Raw genomic sequence first — 18,531 nt, 5'->3', positions numbered from 1 at the left:
GCTCCCCTGCTGAGCAGAGAGCCCGATGCGGGGCTCCATCCCAGGACCTCGAGATCACGACTCGAGCCGAAGCAGAGGCTTAATCCACTGAGCCACCCAGCCGCCCCCATATGCTATTTTTAAAAGTCATCTGAAAAGAGTAAGTGGGAAAGACCAAGAGGCAGAGGGACAATAAGAGCTATGTCGCCGGGACGAGCACCAGAGCTGAATGGATGGGACACACACACAGTGAAGTGAGCCCCTTTACAAGTCAGGACACATGCTAACAGACCGTCCATACACCTACTTCACCGGGTGCCCTCGACACATCAGACAGACACACACACACAGTCTCAGGAGCACCGGGCGGCCATTAATGACAGCCCGTGTGTGTGCAGACATACAGGCATTTGTCCACCAGGAAGCCTTTATTGAGGGCCCTCTGGGTGGCAGGCGAGTGCTGTCCTGAGCCTGGAAGGACAGAGGGATGGAGAGGCAGCCCTGCCTCAATCATGGAGCAGACCGTGCCTGGCAGCGGGCAGAGGAATGATAGAAGAGAAGGGGCATGACTGTCCCCCCAAGAGCCTGGCCGAGAGGAGGGAGGCTGGATGGCGATGTCTAGGGCCCTGCTCCAGGGACGTGCAGTATCTCAGCAGCAGTACACACAGAAGCAGAGAGGGGAGTTGGATGGGGGAGGGAGGCACTGTGGCTCCTTGGGGGGCAGCACCCAGAGGATCAGCCCAGGGGCTTCTTGCGGGCGGGGTCCTGGGTCACAGCCAGGGCCACAGAGCCCTGTCCTCGGTCCCAGGTGTACCTGCGGAGACACAGGTGGGCGGGGGTCAGACAGGTGGGCCCTGAACATCCCAGGGGAAGGAGGATGGTCCTGCAGCTTGAGCGGAAAGTCCTCCCATGTACTCACGCATTCCCAGCTGGCACCAGAAGGCTGTCATCCGGGGCCAGGCTCACGTGCTGGTCCCCCATCGTCACCACAGAGGAACCTTCCTGGGAACGAGAAGCAGGAGAATAGGAATGGAGGTCGTTGGGCCTCAACACCTATCTAGGTGTCCCTGAGTCTGCCTTGGCAGGGAAGCCCTGGGAACCATCCCAGGTTCTGAGCATCCAAGGCCCCGAAGCAGCCTGGTCCCCAGGGGCGAGAGGATGTCGTCCCCCCCGCCCCCCACCATCAGGGGCCCCACTTGCCAACTGCCACAGCCACACATCCACGTCCTGTCTCGGGCCCTTGCTGCTGCCTTGTCCGTGGACAATCACCTGGCAGGAAGCAACACACATCTTTCTGGTGCTTCTGCCCCACGCAGGAGATGGCCTTGAACCTGCCCCCCAGACACTGGGCCCGCAGCACCAGGCACGGCCTTATCTTCACGTGTAGAGTCTAGACCAGGACTTGGAGAGGCAGACTGCCAGGCCGCGGGTCTCCCCACTGCCTCCATGAGGAGAAGTGCTGCCTACCTGCTGCCCAGGACCACGCCAGCTTGCCCTTCCCACACACACGTGCCCATCAGATTCCTCGGCTGCCCATCCCCACAACTGCTGACCCGTATGAAGGCCTGACTGCCAGGGCACACTCGGGACCCCGGCACTCATGCACACATGGCTTAATGTGGACTCACATATCACACACATAGTTCCATAAAGAGGGCCCACCTGCCTTCTTCCATGAGATTCTGGCCTGAGGAGGAGGAGGGAGATGGGAGGGGACGAGCCTCTTCGACCTGCATCAGCCTGGCGGCTACTGGGCAGCCCTTGCTCCTGCTGGCCCAGAGTGGGACTCAGTAGATACTCTTTTGGCATAAACTGAAGCAGGGGGGAAGCAGGCATGTGCACGAGGCAGAAGGCAGGACTGTGAGGCCAGCTTGGTACCAAATGCCATTGCCGCGATGGGCTGGGAGGGGCTTCGTGGTGTGTGCCTGCTTTCAGGGCCCCGTCTAAGCTCAGGTGTCTGCAGGCCAGAACTTTCGGGGCAGGTGTGCACCCAGGGATCTTCCCTCCACGAGGGTGTCTGATTCAAACTGCAAGGGATGTACCAGAGGCAAATTATAAAGCCCAAGCAAGCCCAAGCCTGGCACCTTGCCAGCCCAGGACACCTGATAGGACCTGGGCACTGCCTGCTACTCCTGGCATCCAGCCCCAGTGCCTGCGGCCCTCATTGCCCTAGCAGTGCCAGGCTATTTCAAGCCTCCACACCTTTACCTATGCTTCTCCCATACTGGGAATGCTCTCTTAGCCTCCCTTTCTTCCTTTGACAAGCTCCTATTATTTGCTTTAAAAAAATGTAGCTTACACGTCACCTCCTCCAAGAAGTCTTTCCTGACTTCCCTCCAGCCTGGGCTTGTCCTTCATTGTCCTATGGCTTCCTGAAGCTTCTCTATCAAATAACATACCACCTGATTGTGGTAACTGTTGATTAACTAGTCTGTTTATCAGACCATACACTCTTTGAGGCAGTGACTCTTATCTTTTTTTCTACCAAAGCCTGAAACATAATAGCCATTCAATAAATGTTGAATGAAAGAAGGGCAGCTTTATTTGGGTGGGTCTGTCTCTGTGCCCCTCTCCATCCCCAGGCACCTCTCTTCCATCTGGCCCCCCAGGCTGAGACTGTCCAAAAGTTCAGGAATTCCTAGTAGAAGGATAACACTAGGCCCCTTGGAATCAGCCAGTGGATGGGGCAACCCCCTACTCTGAAGGCAAAGAAAGACTGCTTGAGCCCATGTAGCCTCCACTCCTCGCAAAGCCGTCACTCTCTGAGTCAGGGAGGAAACAGGAAGGCCTTTGTTTATGTCACAACCTCTGAAACTGTGTGTAGTTGTATGCGCGCGCGCGCGTATGCGTGTGCATGTGTGGGTGATTAGTTTCCATTTTCCAGGGCTGCTGGGTAGATGCCCTGGGTGGCCCAGGGCCTCATTACCTGTGTCTCATAGGTGTCCCCAAACAGGCTGAGGGGTCTGCCTGCCTGCAGCTGCCTGCGGTGCCCATCCAGCCAGGCCTCCAGGGACATGGGCTCCATGACAGATCGCGTGCTCAGGAGGAATGGCGGTTTCTGGCACAGCTGGTCTGCACCCATAGCAGAGTTGTGTCAGTGGCCTCCGGCCCGTCCCGCCCAGAACCCCAGCAGGCCCAGGGGTCTCAGCTCTGAATCACCAGAATGGGCTCTGGATTCAGCTTGAGGACCAAGCAGCCACATGGGGGACACTATTTGGGGCCATCATCTCATGCCTTGAGTACTGGAAAGAGTACTCAAAAGGTGACTGGTATTCTGGGGCAAGACCCATTCTACTCTGGGAAAGCAGAGAAGAAGGGAGAAAGGCAGTTCCCAGGGGGCTCACCAGGGATGGGCTTTCCTGTTTTGTATTGCTCAGAGCTGAAGAACCTGTAGGGAGAAAGGGGGAGGAGGACAAGTGGCCAGCATTCCCGAATGAGCGGCCCAGGGAGACACACAGATACACACACACTCATATGCTCTGGCGCAGGAGCCCACACACTCATGCGGTCCCTACACAATTCCATGTAGGTCCACCCTTCCCTCCCTTTCCAGCCCAGGCCCTCCCACTCTGGAAGGGGCAGACGCCTCCCCTCCCCCGACACCCCAGGCATGCTGGCTCCAGTGCGGTGGGGACTGCTGGGTGGGTCTGCCCTCCCTGGCCCGAGCAAGGGGCCTCAGAGAACAAGGGGCAGGGACTGGGCTGAGGGCTCACTCCTGGATGATGGGAGCCAACTGTGTGCCAAGGTTCCCGCAGTAGAACCACTTCTCGAACAGGATGTCCGTAGTGTCCTCCACGTAGTACCTGCCAGAGCAAAGGACAGGTAACCCAGCTTCCCACCTGGGCAGCCTCGGGGGGCTCTACCTGTGGAGGTCTGGACAATGGCTAACCCTGGCCCCCAGAGCTGGATGCTGCTTCACCCCGTTAGCACAACCTAGTGGCCGACGCTCACTAGCCCACCCCTGGCTCTCCCAGAAGCATTATATGCCCCAAAGTCTGGTGGCGGGGTGGGGGGTGGGGGGACCGGTGGCTATTATCGAACCTATTTGCATTCCTGATTGTCCAATTTTGACCATTTAAGATGCTAGAACTCTGGGGCTCGGAGAAGGTGGGTAGCTTGGCAGGGATTCCACAGCCTCTAAGTGGCAGGAACCGGACAGACTCGAGGCAGTCTTAGAAACACAGACAACATCAATAACAAGGGTCTTCATTTTCCCAGAGAGGAAGCTGAAGCTGAGCCTGAATACAGGGCCTGTGGCTGGGTAGTCTAGATCAGCTGCAGCTCTAGATCAGAGTGCAAGGAATCTTATGGAACTGACATGCAGAAGATACCCCTAGATGAGGTGTCCTTGGGGTCATGGATGCCTTTGAGAATTGGAGCAAAGGGCTGGGCCTCTTCTCGAGAGGCAAGACCACGTACGTGTATACCTAGCCTCTCCAAGACCAATCCACCCAAGCCCAGGCCGGCTCAGTGAGCTCCTCCGCTGGCTGATGGGGGTCGTGCCTTATGCCCCTGGTGTGTGCTGTGCTTTTGTTGACCTAATGTCTACTTCTCAGGCTCTACTCCCAGGGCCAGGCCTGGTTCGTCCTTTCAACTCCTCCCGAGAAAGAGAAGTGGTCCTGCTTATGGGACATGGTTTATAGACACACAGCTCATCTTATCTTCAATCCTGGGCTGGAGCTGGCCACCAGAAATCTTGCCTTCAGAGTAGTATTTGAATGCTGAGCCCCTAGCTTTTTTTTTTTTTTTTTTTTAAAGATTTTATTTTTCCATTTGAAAGAGAGAGTGAGGGAGCACAGCAGAAGCAGGGGAGGAGCAGGAGGAGGAACAGAGAGAGGAACAGGGGGAGGAGCAGACCTGCCACTGAGCTGGGAGTCCCGCGCGGGAATTGATCCTAGGACTTCAGGATCATGTCCTGAGCCGAAGGCAGACGCTTAACCCACTGAGCCACCCAAGCGTCCCTTAAAAATAAAGTCTTAAAAAAAAAAAAAAAAGCCAAAAAAGGAAGATGAAATCTCTTACTGAATTTGCTGTAAAAATGTTATTGAAGATGGGGTGCCTGTGTGGTTCGGTCACCCGACTGAATCAACCGGCTCTTGATTTTAGCTCAGGTTATGATCTCAGGGTTGGGGAGACAGAGCCCTGCATTTGGCTCTGTGCTCAGCGTGGAGTCTGTCTTTCTCTCTTTGCCTCTTCCCCAACTCGCATGAGTGCAAGCCCTCTCTTCCTCTCAAATAAATAAACAAATAATTTTAAAAATGTTATTGAGGACACTATCCACTCTGTCACTGCAGACTTCTCTCATAAAGCCCAGTGAAAGATGTCTTGGAATCGAAGGACAGACCTCTGTTGCTAAAATAGTAGGTTAGTATATCATTGTGTTTTTGAAAAGCATTGAATAGTATAAGGAATCCTCATGAGTTTTTTTTTTTTTTTTTTTTTTTTTTTTTTAAGATTTATTTATTTGACAGATAGAGATTACAAGTAGGCAGAGAGGCAGGCAGAGAGAGAGAGAGGAGGAAGCAGGCTCCCAGCCAAGCAGAGAGCCCGATGCGGGGCTCGATCCCAGGACCCCGGGATCATGACCTGAGCCGAAGGCAGAGGCTTTAACCCGTTGAGCCACCCAGGCACCCCTCCTCATGAGTTTCTTAAGTAACAAAATCAAAACTCAACCCCATGGTTGCTAAGACTGCAACGCTGTAAGGTGTAGACAGGAAAGAGAGGCAAGACAGAAGGTGAACAGCTTTGTGAGGTTTGACTGATGATAGGTTTTTTTGTTTGTTTGTTTGTTTTCTCTTTACTATTGTCCATTTGGTGTTATGGAGATATCATTCACATTCCATAACACTTTCCCTCTTCCTGACAAACAGTTTTAACTTTGTTTTCTTGCCTCCTTTTACTTTTCCTGACTTCAAGCTTGAACGTGTATGACTTTGCTGATTAGAAAAAGGGGAAGTGGGGCGCCTGGGTGGCTCAGTGGGTTAAAGCCTCTGCCTTCAGCTCAGGTCATGATCCCAGGGTGCTGGGATCGAGCCCCGCATCACACTGGGCTCTCTGCTCAGCAGGGAGCCTACTTCCCTTCCTCTCTCTCTGCCTGCCTCTCTGCCTACTTGTGATCTCTGTCAAATAAATAAATAAAATCTTTTTTTAAAAAAGGGGAAGTATTAAAAAAATACCATTGTAATAGGAGATGGGGGCAATGGATCCCGATCTCAGGAACTTGGGGAGAAAGTGTAATTTTCTTATTTAAAAAAATACAAAAAAAATAGTTAGCTTTTGGAAAATTCTGTGTCCCTCGGAACCACAGGCTGCATCAGGTAATAGATGGGTGGGTGACTGGCGCCCACCGGGAGCTCAGCTCTGGAAAGAGTGGCAGCCCCCGACCCCGCACCAGTGTTTGTCCCCTCCTCTGTGCTGACTCACAGTCCTATCTAGATTGTCCTGACCCTAATTTCCTATTTCTCTGTAATGCCAGCTCTGCTGCCTTCTAGCAAACTCAACTTCCCTGTGCCCAGTATTCTTCTTCTTTTTTTAAAAAATCATTATTTTTTTTTAAAGACTTTATTTATTTATTTGACAGACAGAGAGAGATCACAAGTAGGCAGAGAGGTAGACAGAGATAGAGATGGAAGCAGGCTCACCGCCGAGCAGAGAGCCAGATGCGGGGCTCGATCCCAGGACCCTGAGATCATGACCTGAGCTGAAGACGGAGGCTTAACCCACTGAGACACCCAGGCACCCCTGTGCCCAGTCTTCTTATCTGTAAAGTTGAGATGACAGCAGCCCCTGCCTCTCAGGATCCCCAGGCCGGTGAGATGGATAGATACACGTCAAGCATCTATCGGAGGCCCTAGCCAGTGTCATAGGCATGTTAGCCCCGGCTGTGGAATGAGCTGAGGGGACAGAAACAAGCCATGGGCATCCTGGGGGAGGCTGAAGGAGGGCATCGCTGGGAGGAGTGGCAGTGTTCCTGGCCGCCCACGCCAGGCAGGGCTGACTTTGGCATACCCCCTACCCCTAACCCCCTGCAGACCCCAGTGCGGGAAGCGCAGGTTCTGGTCTTCAGGCTGAGTGGGCTCCCAGGGAGTCACAGAGGACATCTCTCCTAACCCGCATCATCAGACCCACACCCCGCCGCCCCTAACTTGTCCCGTCAGCCAGCACACACAGGATCTGCACTGCTTCTAACCCTCTCCGTGGTCAGCAAGTGCTTCCCCGAGTCTATCTAGGGTCTTTCCTCTGCTGCTTGTCCCCATCTCTGCCCTGGATGCCTGGACGAGGCCCATTTACCTGAGCCCATCCAGCTCCGTTTGCAGCCGCCTCCGTTCAATGACCAGTCCCACAGTGTCGGCAAACCTCTGCGGAGAGTGAGGTACCCCAGCGGGCAGCAGGAATATCTGCAGTGGGGGAGACAAGGTGTCGGCAAGGCAGCAACCCCCTCTGGAGACCTGGGCACCCCCCATGTCCTGGCCTCCCCGCTGGTGCACGGGGTCCAGCAGCGCCCCCCCCCCCCTTTGAGCCTGCAGCCCAGAGTGGAGGAAATGTCCGGCCTTGGTGAAGATGGGCAGCTCACAGGAGGAAGAGCCCAGGGTCTGGGAAGGGAGGCAGGGCAAGGCAGGGAGGACACACTCCCAAAGCCAGAGCTCCCAAAGCCAGCACGAGAGGACCATGGGTTCCTGCTCCTTGGGGCCCAGGCTCACCTCTCCCTGCCGAATGGTCACCGCCCGGTGTTTCCCTCGCTCCAGGACCTGGAGAACCATGTCGCCCTCTAGCTGGTAGAATACCTATGGGACAGGACAGCGGTCAGACTCAGCCCCTGCCTCCTTCCTCTTCCAGGTGCTTGGCCTGAGTTCTGATCTGAACAGCTAAGAAACTTCCTGAAGGCCTGTATGAGCAGTTCTGTCACTCCAGCTTTGAGGCCTCAGTCTCCCCTGACACGTGCTACAGACTGGAGCGCTGGGGCCACCAGACGAACTGTACCCCAGCTCAGGCAGATGTTAAATCGAATCTGGCCTCCAAGGCCTTATAGGGGCACAAACCCACTTCTAGCCGAATTCCTCCCAGCCACCCGAGTGTCTGTCCCTCCTGAGAGGAACCACCTGCTCAGGCCAGCCCTCCTCATCCGTCAGCCACAAGCCGAGTCACTCAGCTGACTCAGCCTGGCCTCTCAGCGGACACCCATCCACACTACCAGAGCAGCTTGGGGAGGCCCAAAAGTGGGGTGTGGAGCCAAGACGCTCAGGGCCAAGGGAAGGAAAGAGGGAGTGAGACGGAAAGGCGGGCACTGACACCAGGGCTAACAGTGAAAGCCTCTGGAAGGCAAGCAGAGGGGCCCAAGGTTGACTGAGGCAAGCAGAGAAAGCTGAAACCAGTCTAGTGTACCACACGGCTCAGTGGCCATCCCTGTCCAACCTGGTCTTCTCTCTGTGGCTTTGGATATTCCTGCTGATTTTTGCCACAGAGGAAAAGGTCTCCCGTGAGGTGCAGTGAGAAGCTGGTGGCTGGGAGAGAGATATGAAGGGTTATCTGGCCTGCTCTGGGAGGCTGCTCCCTGCTGGCTTGGGGTCCTCACTCCCCTGCCTCCGCCCCTCCCCCCCCCAACTAGGTGCTCTGTAAATATTTGTTGAGTGAGTGATTCTCCTGTGCTCCCTCCAGGCCCTGGCTGTGGCTGGGAGGCCTGGGGTGGGGGTGGAGGCTGGACTCTGGACCTTGAACCCTTGCATCAGGCCCCCCATGATGATCTTGTGTCACCAGAGATCCTGAAAGCTGGAAATCCACCTGTGTTCCTCCTTCAGGGGGCCCATCTTTTTCTTTTTAATTCTACTTTTGTTTATTTACCTTGGGCTAGGGGAAGTACAGAGAGATGGTTCAAAATTTGAGGTACAAGAGGGTATTCAGTGCAAATTCCCCCATCCACCCTCCCCCTCCATCAAACAGCCCCCAGGAACTCCTGTGTCTGGGGCTGTCTAGATAAGGAGGGAGCCTCTCCATCCCAAACATTTCCAGAGAACTCAACTCCTGAGACCGGAGTGGAGCACCCAGGTCCCTGTCAGCATTTGGGTCTCATTTGGAAGGCCAGTCTTCCATATTCAGCTTTGAGGGGGAGGGGACCAGGCCATCGCACCTGGCACAAGGATGCCCAAGGAATGATGTTCAGCAGCTGGAGCCTCCCTCTCATACCCACAGAGCCTGGACTCTTTCCTAGGGCTCCCCCCACAGAGCTGGAGGACGGAGCCATCCCTGTGCACCCACAATGTGCAGACAGCCGTTCTGCCCTGGAATTTCAGTAGCAAACCCCTCATCCATCAGCCACCTGGCCACCCCCCACCCCTCCTGTCCACCGGCTCTGGCTCTTGCTGGGGCAGTTCCCCCTCCTCCAAGGCTATTAAAGAAGCGGGCATTAGCAGGCGTACCTCCTCACCCTCCTCGATGTGGTAGTCCTTCCTGATATTGGGGCCCCCGACGAACATGACTTTGAGCTGCTCCTGGTGCCTGCAATGGACAAGGGGGAAGAGGTCCTGAACCAGCTCACAGGGCAAGACAGGATTGGTGCAGGGGCCCATGGGGGGCCTGGAAGGAGCCTGGCTACACTTGGGAGAGGTGACAGGGTTGTTTCTGTATCATTGTCCCTACAGTCTTTACATTTCCTCCCTTCCCTTTCCCTCTCATCTCAGTATGGTTGCGCCCATCCAAGTGTGTGTGTGTTTGTGTGTGTCTGTCTGAGACTATTTGTATACCTGTAGACTCTTTTTGTACCTGTGTCTCAGTGGATTTGTGTGTGTGTGTTCCCAACATCCTCTGACCTAGTAGTGGGGGACTTACCGCTTCATCAACCAGGATCCCTGGTCTTGTTCAAGATCTCCAGTTACAGGAGAGCAAACCGCAGGCACCACTCCCTTGGGCTGGAGGCAGTGGAGGGGTAAAATGACCTTGATCTAATTCCCTCTCTTTAAGGTCTGATTATGAGACTCTGCTCCCCGAAAGCTTCTGGCTTGAAGCTGTGAGACACGTGGTGAAGGAAGGGGAGGGGGAAGTTGGAGGCAGAGTCCCTGAGACTGGGAGCACTGGGAGTCCTGTGGGAGAGTTCTTGGGGAGCAATGGTGAGAAGGTGGAACTAGGTCACCCCAGGCTTCAAGAGCTCAGCCAAGGAGTTTGGTCTTGGCCTGAAGGGGGCCAGGGAGCTTGGGAAATTTTTTTTTTAAAGTTTTTTTTTTTTTAATTTTTAAAAAGATTTTATTTATTTATTTGACAGAGACAGAGGTCACAAGTAGGCAGAGAGGCAGGCAGAGAGAGAGAGAGAGAGGAGGAAGCAGGCGTCCTGTCAAGCAGAGAGCCCGAAGCGGGGCTCGATCCCAGGACTTTGGGATCATGACCCAGGCCGAAGGCAGAGACTCAACCTCAACCACCCAGGCGCCCCTTTTTGGTTAAGTCTTATTTAAGCGATCTCTACTCCCAATATGGGGCTGGAACTCATGACCCTGGGATCATAAGTCACATGCTCTTCCAACTGAACCAGCCAGGCGCCTCAGAAAGTTTTTTTTGTTTTCTTTTTTTAAATCAATTTTCCTGGGATATAATTTAGGTACGTATGGAAAGTTCTTTTTTTTGAACTTTTTTTTTTAGATTTAATTTATTTATTTGACAGAGATCACAAGTAGGCAGAGAGGCAGGCAGAGAGAGGAAGAAGCAGGCTCCCTGCTGAACAGAAAGCCCAATGTGGGGCTCGATCCCAGGACCCTGAGATCATGACCTGAGCCGAAGGCAGAGGCTTACCCCACTGAGCCACCCAGGTGCCCCCATATGTAAAGTTCTTGAATGAGCCCACTCCAGAACTATTTCCAGCCATCAGCTGGAGTACTTCAGCCAGATCATGTCCCTCTTCTGCTCACCCCTCCCACCGAGTTTCATCTAACCTCCTCACCCCCAAATTCATATGCTGAAGTCCTACACCCAGGACCTCAGAATGTGATCCAATTTGGAAATAGGGTCCTTGAAGATGTATGTAACTTGTTAAGCCACAGTGAAGTCACACTGGAGTAGGCTGTGCCCCTAATCCTAATTAAAAGGGGAAATGTAGGGGAACCTGGGTAGTCCAGTCATAAGCATCTGCCTTTGGCTCGGGTCATGATCCTAGGGTCCTGGGATGGAGCCCTGCATCAGGCTCCCTGTTCTACAGAGTCTGCTACTCCCTCTCCCTCTGTACCACCCCCGCTGTGCGTGTTCTCCCTCTCACTCTCTCTCTCAAATAGATATAAAGAATTTTTTTTAAAGGGGGGGGGGTGGAATTTAGACCCAAACACACTGACAGGAAGAGTGCCCTGTGAAATGAGGACAGAGATCAGGGTGACACAGCAGAAGCCAAGGAAGGCCAAGATTGCCACCAAGCCCGGGGCAGACTGTCCTTGACAGCCCTAGCCAACATCGGGTGGGGGGCCACAGCTCTGTTCTGTCCCATGGCCCATTATGCCAGTCTGCCTCCATTCCTTGTGTGTTTTTCTATGTATTGGCCTCCTCCTCGCACCCAAATGTTAGCACCCCAAGAAAGTGACTGTCAGTTTGTTTTCTGCTGCATCTCCAGTGTCCAGAACAGTGTCTGGCATGTACTGAGAGCTCAGCAAATACCTGCTGAACGAACAAAGGGCAGGGCCTGCATTTTGTGACCGTTATTATTGGGGCTGAGCCAGAGGCGTGGGTGGGGGGGCCTGGAGGCAGGGCCAGCCCGCACCACCCAGGCTGGCGGTGACAAGAGTGGCTGCAGAGCAGTGGCCAGAGGGCTGGAGAGGAGCAGAGTGATGCGGGACGCGGTTGGGGCCCCTTGGGGGACCGAGAACCAGTTGCACAGGGATGAAGAGGAGGCAAGGGGTAAAGGCCACAATAGTGGCAGAAGACAGGAAGCTCTGGGATGGGGTAGGGATGTGGCTGTGAGCTGGTGGTGGCGGTGCCACACGGTGACCAAGGATGTGGACTTGGGAGTCACACTCTTCCATGGGCTGCAGTCTGGACCAGGACGCATGCTAGCTTGTGGGACACTGGGAGAGTCCCTATTAGAATCCCACCTTAAGCAGCTAGTGTGAGGACTAAGCCTCTGGCTTGTCAGCGTGTGCCAGTACTGCTGTGTGGTTTGGGGTGCCGGGCCACCGGGGATGTTCTGTAGACATAACAATGTGAACCAGAAACTGGGGAGCCCACTGGCCATGGGGTAGAGGGCAGGGGAGGGAGGTAAAGGGGCCACAGGGGAGGCCCCAGGTCTGCTGGAGAAAGACTGGTGCAGTACACCGCCGGCCCTGCTGGGTGCTGTGGCCGAGGTGGCTAGGTGCGGCCTGGTGGGAGTGTGTATGCACGCTCGTAAGGAGGGGCCTGGGGAGGGCACAAAATCGAGATCCTCCCGCAGGGGCTGATCTTCCGACTGGATGCTCTAGCGGCAGGTTCTACTGCAGTTCTGGGGCATCGTTAAAACCACCCTCCCTAGACTTCTGAGAGTCACTGGAGTGTGGGAGAGCTATTTCTAAGCCCTGGGCACAGGGCGGTGACCTGCCATCTGCATCTCCGCTAGTCTCAGTCAACCCAACCATCTTCAGAAATCAAAGTCACAATCTCCAGGGCAGAGTCTCCGAAAGAGGAACAGATGAGGTTGGGGGAATCCGGAACGGCCTCCCCCCCTCCCCCCCGGCCCCCAAGGCACAAGAAGATGGCAGGCCCTTTCTGCAAACTTCTGGGTGAAGGAGCTGGGGGCCGGAGCGTGAGGGGTGAGGGGTGAGGACGGAGGAAGGGAGGTGGGGGCCGAAGACAGGAGGAGGGCAGCGTGCGTGGGACTCACAGGAGCTTGTTGCAAACCGGGGGCAGGAAGGAGGCCCGGTTCTCCTCCACCCAAGTCTTCACCCTCACAGGACGCTCCATGGTAGCCCGGGAGCCGGCTCTGGAGCCTGTCGCCCTGGCGGATGTAGGAGAGGTGCGGCTCCGCCCAGCCGCCCATTGGCGGCCTAGCGAATCGGCAACCCTGGGTGGGGGCAAAGGGCGAGGCAACCCCCCGCCCCGCCCCGCCCCTCGCGGCCCCCAGCCGGCCCCACGACGGGGCAGTTGGCTGGGCTGCGGACCTCTAGGTAGCCCTTCCCGGACTTTGGTCCCGGGCTGCCCCTGACCAGCCGGATGGGGGCGCCCCTCCTCTCCGCCGGGTTCGGGCTCAGCGCCCCTGCACGTGCTGGGGATCCCCGCAAACGTGCGTGGTCCCCTCTCCCCAGACTCTGCGCCCTGCACCCCAGGTGAGGCTCCCGAAGACGGACTGCGATGAGAGGAAGGCGAGTTTGGAAATAAGAGCACGTGAGTATGAAGTGCTGGCCCTGGATGGAAGCCTCAGTGTCCTCATCCGAGAAATGGGAATGTCTACACAGCGATTCCAGGGTTGCACAGCGGCCACCATAGGCCCCCAGATGGCTGTCAGTTCCTATCCGCGATAGAGGACGGCGGTCAGGCAGGAGTCCCCAGGTTTAGCGAGGGCCGCTCGCCTGGCTCCGCCTCGGAGGGGACAGAGCACGACATGGGGACCCCCGGCCCTCGCCTCTATTCGCAGGTGGCAGACAGAGCACCGACGAAGCGCCCAGCACTGTCTGTGCTCCTGACGTGTCTTAGGGACATACTCAAGTCACAAGACACTTGGGTGAGAGTTTTACCGACGAAGAACCAGGCACTCGGTATCCCAGCCCTCGGGGTTCCCGGGGTGAGGTGGGCTGACTCGCCTGTGCCCGCGCTTCCAGCCGCGTTACCTTGGGGTGAGTGGGGGCGACTGTGAAATCGGAGAACCCGGTGGGGGCGCGGAGGAGGGCAAGACTACCGGACACCTGTTTTCTTCTCATCCTTCCGGACTCAGAATTCTTAGGAAAAATGTGGGTGTGTGTTGGAGGAGGGTCGGGTGAGGAGAAGGTAAACAACAGCTCGGGCTGGGACGCTGGAATCCAGACCACAGAGTTTAAGACATTCAGCTCCTCCAACTCCTGCCTTCCCAGTCCCTCCTTCCCCTTCCCCGCGGTGGGCTGGTTTTCTCAACACCTTCCCACACACAGACCCGCTCCCCCCGCCGCTCCCCCCACAACCCTGGGCAAATCAGAATCCAGCCAGAGAGGCGAGAAGCTTGCCACCCACCTCTGCTAGGAGGACCCTCCTGTTTCCTCTCCACCCGCACATCTATGCCCCCTTTCGCCAGGCCTTCGTTTTCCTTTTCCTTATATATTTCCAACTTTTTTGCAGAGCATTTCTTTCTGGAATATTGTTTGGCACCAAAACAACTCAAGCCATATTCTTTGTAAGTAATCTAGAGGAGAGGTAAACAGCGACTGTGAAGGAACAAGGATCCATGGTAGCCTAGTTTGGGTGTTTGTTACCTGGATGGATGGATAGGTGGGTGGATGAAGGCATGAATGATGTTCCCTTACACAGTACAAAGGAAAGGATAGTTACCTGTATTTTAATGTATGCAGTCAAATAGCATGAGGAATTGAGGCCACAAGTAGGATGTTTGAATTATCCAGGCAAACCCTAAACACAGGCTAAATAATCGGCTATCTGGTCGCTGTCTAATATGCCCTCTGGTTTTTGTTTAGATAAAAAAATCACATCTGTCCAATTGGCACCTTTCCTGGTTTGAGTGTCGGGCACCCTTTGACATCAGTGTTCAGAAAAATGACAGTTCCCCTTTTATCCCGGTGTTTGGCCTCATTTAGTCACAGCCAGCTGGAATCCTACACGTGGAGCTATGGGCTTTTTCCAGTTTCTGTAGACTCCTTGCAGTAGCCTCCTCTGCCCTGGTGCCTTGCACTGGCCTCCCCTGGATGGCAGTGACTCCCCTAAGTCACTCAGTTCAGTAGATGCTCGGAGGTTTTGGTGAACCTGAATGGTGAGAACTGTCAGATCCCTACGATCTCTCCATACCCAGAACCCATTGGTTCAGCCAGTCCCTTCCCCTGAGCTTCTGGGTCTGTCTTTGCCTCCCTGACTCTCCCCTTTTCCTCACACTTTCATGTAATTGAGCAAGTATTTAAGAGCAGATAGCTTTAGATGAGTAAGAGGGTTATGAACTGGATTGGTTACTTGGAAATCTCTGCTTTGGTCCTGCTATCTTGAATTATTTAGAAGTCTGTTTTGAAATTTCTAGACAGACGGTTGGTTTATTTTTGCTGTTGGTTTTGTTGTTGTTGTTTGGCTATCATTGTGTTTTTCATTTCTAATTTTATTGCACTACGGTGAGTGAAGATGGTCTGAGTATTAGTTTTGGGTGGAAGGATATGTTAATATTTCCTTTGCTGCTGAGCCTCTGGTCAACTTTGTGAATGTGTATTCTTTCAGAATGTAGTTCTAAATGTTTCTGTTAGATCAACCTGCACTGTCACCCAAATTACTGTTCTTGTTCTCGTTATTATTATTATTATTATTATCTGAGAGATAGAGCAACTGAGCAGGGTGGTGGGTACAGAGGGAGAGGGAGAGAGAATCTTAGAAGGCTCCCTGCCCAGCATGAAGCCAAGTGCAAGGCTCAATCTTATGACCCTGAGATCATGACCTGAGCTAAAATCAAGAGATGGTTGCTTAACCACCTGAGCCGCCCAGGTGCCCCTTCATTATTCTTATCTTAAAAAACTGCTTAATATTTTGGTTTCTGAGAGTAATATGTTTGAGTCTCCACTGTAATTTTTGGTCAGTTTCTCCCTATTCTTTGAGCAGATTTCATTTTACATATTTTGAATCTACATTGTTAGATGTAAAAAGCCTCATGACTATTTTACCTTCTTGTTGTAGTGTCTCTTGATCAATATGAGCTATTTCTTCTTCGGTTCTTTTCATCTTGACTTTGACTTTGACACCAATATTGCTATACCTTTGTGTGTTTGTGTATTTTCCAGGTGTTGTAAGTTGATCAAAAAGATGCCACGGTGTTCCTGGCTGGCTCAGTCAGTAGAGCATGCGGCTCTTGAGTTCAGGGTTGTGAGTTTGAGCCCCATGTTGGGTGTAGAGATGACTTGAAAATAAAATCTTTAAAAAAAAAAAAAAAGAGGTCACAATAACTCCTTCTCTTCTCGAATCCATACACCTTGCAGTGTGACTTTGCCACTCCTCCCATCAAAGGTGAGTGTGTTTCCACAACCATGGCACATAGCTGGAGTTTGAAAATCTCCACTCTGAAGCCCTTGTTTTTGAAAAGGAGATCAAGTCTTTCATGTTTCTGTAATTATTGCTATGTCTATACATACTCCTGACATCTTATTTTCTAATTGCCATGCAGTGTTAGTTTCCTATTGCTGTTAAAACAAATTACTACAAACTTAGCAGGGCTTACAGTGACGTTTGTTATACTTTTGTCTGTCAGAAGTCTGAATGGGTCTTGTTGGCTAAAATTATTGTCAGAGCTGTATTTTCTTCTGGGGGCTTGAGGAAAGAACCTGTTTTTCTTGTCTTTCCCAGCTTCTGGAAGCCACCTGCGTTCTTTAGCTCAAGTCCCTTCCTCCATTGCTAAAGGGCACCACTCCATCCATCCTGTGTTCTCTTTACCACATCTCCTGTCTCCTATCTCCTGCCTCCCTATTTCCCTTATAAGGACATTTGTGATTACATTGGGCCCATCTCTAATCAGGATAGTCCTTTCCTCTCTAACCCCTTAGTATAATCACACCTGCACAAGTCCCTTTTATCATGTTAGGGTGACATAGTCACAGATTCTGGGGATTAGGACATGGAGGTCTTTGGAAGGGGGAGTGGATGAGCGGGTGTGGCATTATTCTGTCTACACAGATCCCCCCTCCTTGTTTTCTTCTTTTTTTCCCCTCCCTCTTTCTTTCCGAGTTTATCAGGATGTTCATGGCTGTGAGTAACAGAAACCCCAGTTAAACAGTGGCTTAACCAATAGAAAGTTACAGGCTCGTATACCTGGATATCTGATGGGAGAATGAGCCTGGGACCAACGGTGTCATCATGGACTCTGATTCTTTCCATCCTCCAGATCTGCTATCCGCAGCTTCAGCTTTATCCCAGGGCTGCTTCTTTGAGGGGTCAAGGGATGTAAAGTATCCATAGCTTTTCCTGTAGATCAGGAGTTCCTGACTTTGGCACCACTGATTTTGGGGGCTGAATGGTTTTTGTGGGGGGCTCTCCTTTGCATTCTAGGATATTTAGCACATCCATGGTTCCTCTCCCTTGGATGCCAGAGTTCTCCTGTTGGGACAATCGAAAATGTCTCCAGACATTGCCCAGTGTCTGTGGGGGTCAAAATTGCTCCCCAGGGACTCCTGGGTGGCTCAGCAGTTAAGCACCTGCTTTTGGCTCAGGTCATGATTTCAGCATCCTGGGATCGAGTCCCACATCAGGCTCCTTACTTGGCTGGGAGCCTGCTTCTCCCTCTGCCTCTGCCTGCCACTCTGTCTGCCTGTGCTCTCTCTCTCTCTCTCTGACAAATACATACATAAAATCTTAAAAAAAAATTGCTCCTAAGGTGAGAACTGGGTGTGTTTACTGGCAATCTAAGGCTCACATGACCACACCTGAACCAGTTATTGGGGCAAAGGGAGTGGGCTACTCTGATTTAGTCAAATTAAGATTTGTACTTGAAGCTGGAAGTGAGTCGGTTTTCCCCAGAGTCTGTGGCCATGGAGAAGGAGTGGGATCCTTACACAAAACCCTGGCTCATGACTGGGAGGTAGGAAATGTAGTCTGGGATATAGCTAGTCATGTCCAGTATACCTGGCTTTTGATTACATTTTCTTTGATCCATTTTTCCTGCTATATTCTATTCCCATGTATCTTGGGGTTATTCTCTAAATACATGGATTTATTTAAATTTGTACATTTCTAATAATGTGTATTGTTAAATAACATCTATATCCAGCCCTAGAACTTAAAGCAAAAACAAAGGAATCTGGACAAGCTTTGACTTTCTTCTGGAATCCCCTACTGACAGCTTCCATATTGATTTTGTTTAGATTATTACTTTTTTTTTTTTTAAGATTTTATTTATTTACTTGACAGACAGAGAGATCACAAGTAGGCAGAGAGGCAGGCAGAGTGAGTGAGTGGAAGCAGGCTCCCTGCTGAGTAGAGAGCCAGATGCGGGACTTGATCCGAGGACCCTGAGATCAGGACCTGAGCCGAAGGCAGAGGCTTTAACCCACTGAGCCACCCAGGCGCCCCTAACTTGTAATTACTTCTTATATTCCGTACATTTTTGGGGAATTATTCTGTGTGTCTGTGTGTGTCTTTCTTCAGATCTGGGAAATTCTTGGCTTTTATAAAAAAAAATTGTTTCTCATCTGTTCTATTATCCACTTCTAAAAAAAAATTTTTTTTTTTTGATGGTTGCTAGAATTTTTAGATCTTATCTGCATGTCATTGAGCTTTCCTTTCTTTTCCCCATTTCCCCTTGCCCTGCATTCTGGGAATATTCTTCCGCCTCATCTTCCAGCTTATTGTTTTTCCATTGAGTTAAAGTATTCTACGGTTCAGCCCATCTACTGGGTTTTAAATGTCAGTGGTATCATATTTTTATTTACAAAGACTTTAATTGGTATCCTCCTA

At 52.5% G+C, this 18,531-nt stretch overlaps 1 protein-coding gene across 2 annotated transcripts; it reads right to left on the bottom strand.

Moving 5' to 3' along the window:
- Positions 1 to 124: 124 nt before the first annotated feature.
- Positions 125 to 12,952, bottom strand: HAAO (3-hydroxyanthranilate 3,4-dioxygenase). 2 transcript variants are annotated; one of them, XM_045980089.1, is made up of 11 exons: positions 12,797 to 12,952; positions 9,393 to 9,471; positions 7,680 to 7,763; positions 7,270 to 7,376; positions 3,693 to 3,782; positions 3,324 to 3,367; positions 2,906 to 3,051; positions 1,642 to 1,746; positions 1,180 to 1,248; positions 899 to 981; positions 125 to 793 (listed from the first exon to the last, which is right to left on the bottom strand). In XM_045980089.1, the coding sequence occupies exons 1-11, from the start codon at positions 12,874 to 12,876 to the stop codon at positions 715 to 717; spliced, it is 966 nt and encodes a 321-aa protein (XP_045836045.1). In that variant the 5' UTR covers positions 12,877 to 12,952; the 3' UTR covers positions 125 to 714. The 2 variants fall into 2 exon arrangements, with proteins under 2 accessions (XP_045836045.1, XP_045836046.1); XM_045980090.1 differs by lacking the exon at positions 1,642 to 1,746 and having other exon boundaries at positions 126 to 793.
- Between the last annotated feature and the right edge of the window lie 5,579 nt (positions 12,953 to 18,531).

This window comes from Meles meles, chromosome 16 (genome assembly GCF_922984935.1).
Source record: "Meles meles chromosome 16, mMelMel3.1 paternal haplotype, whole genome shotgun sequence".
In the NCBI taxonomy this organism is placed as follows: Eukaryota; Metazoa; Chordata; class Mammalia; order Carnivora; family Mustelidae; genus Meles; species Meles meles.
This window is presented reverse-complemented; position numbering and strand designations above follow the sequence as displayed.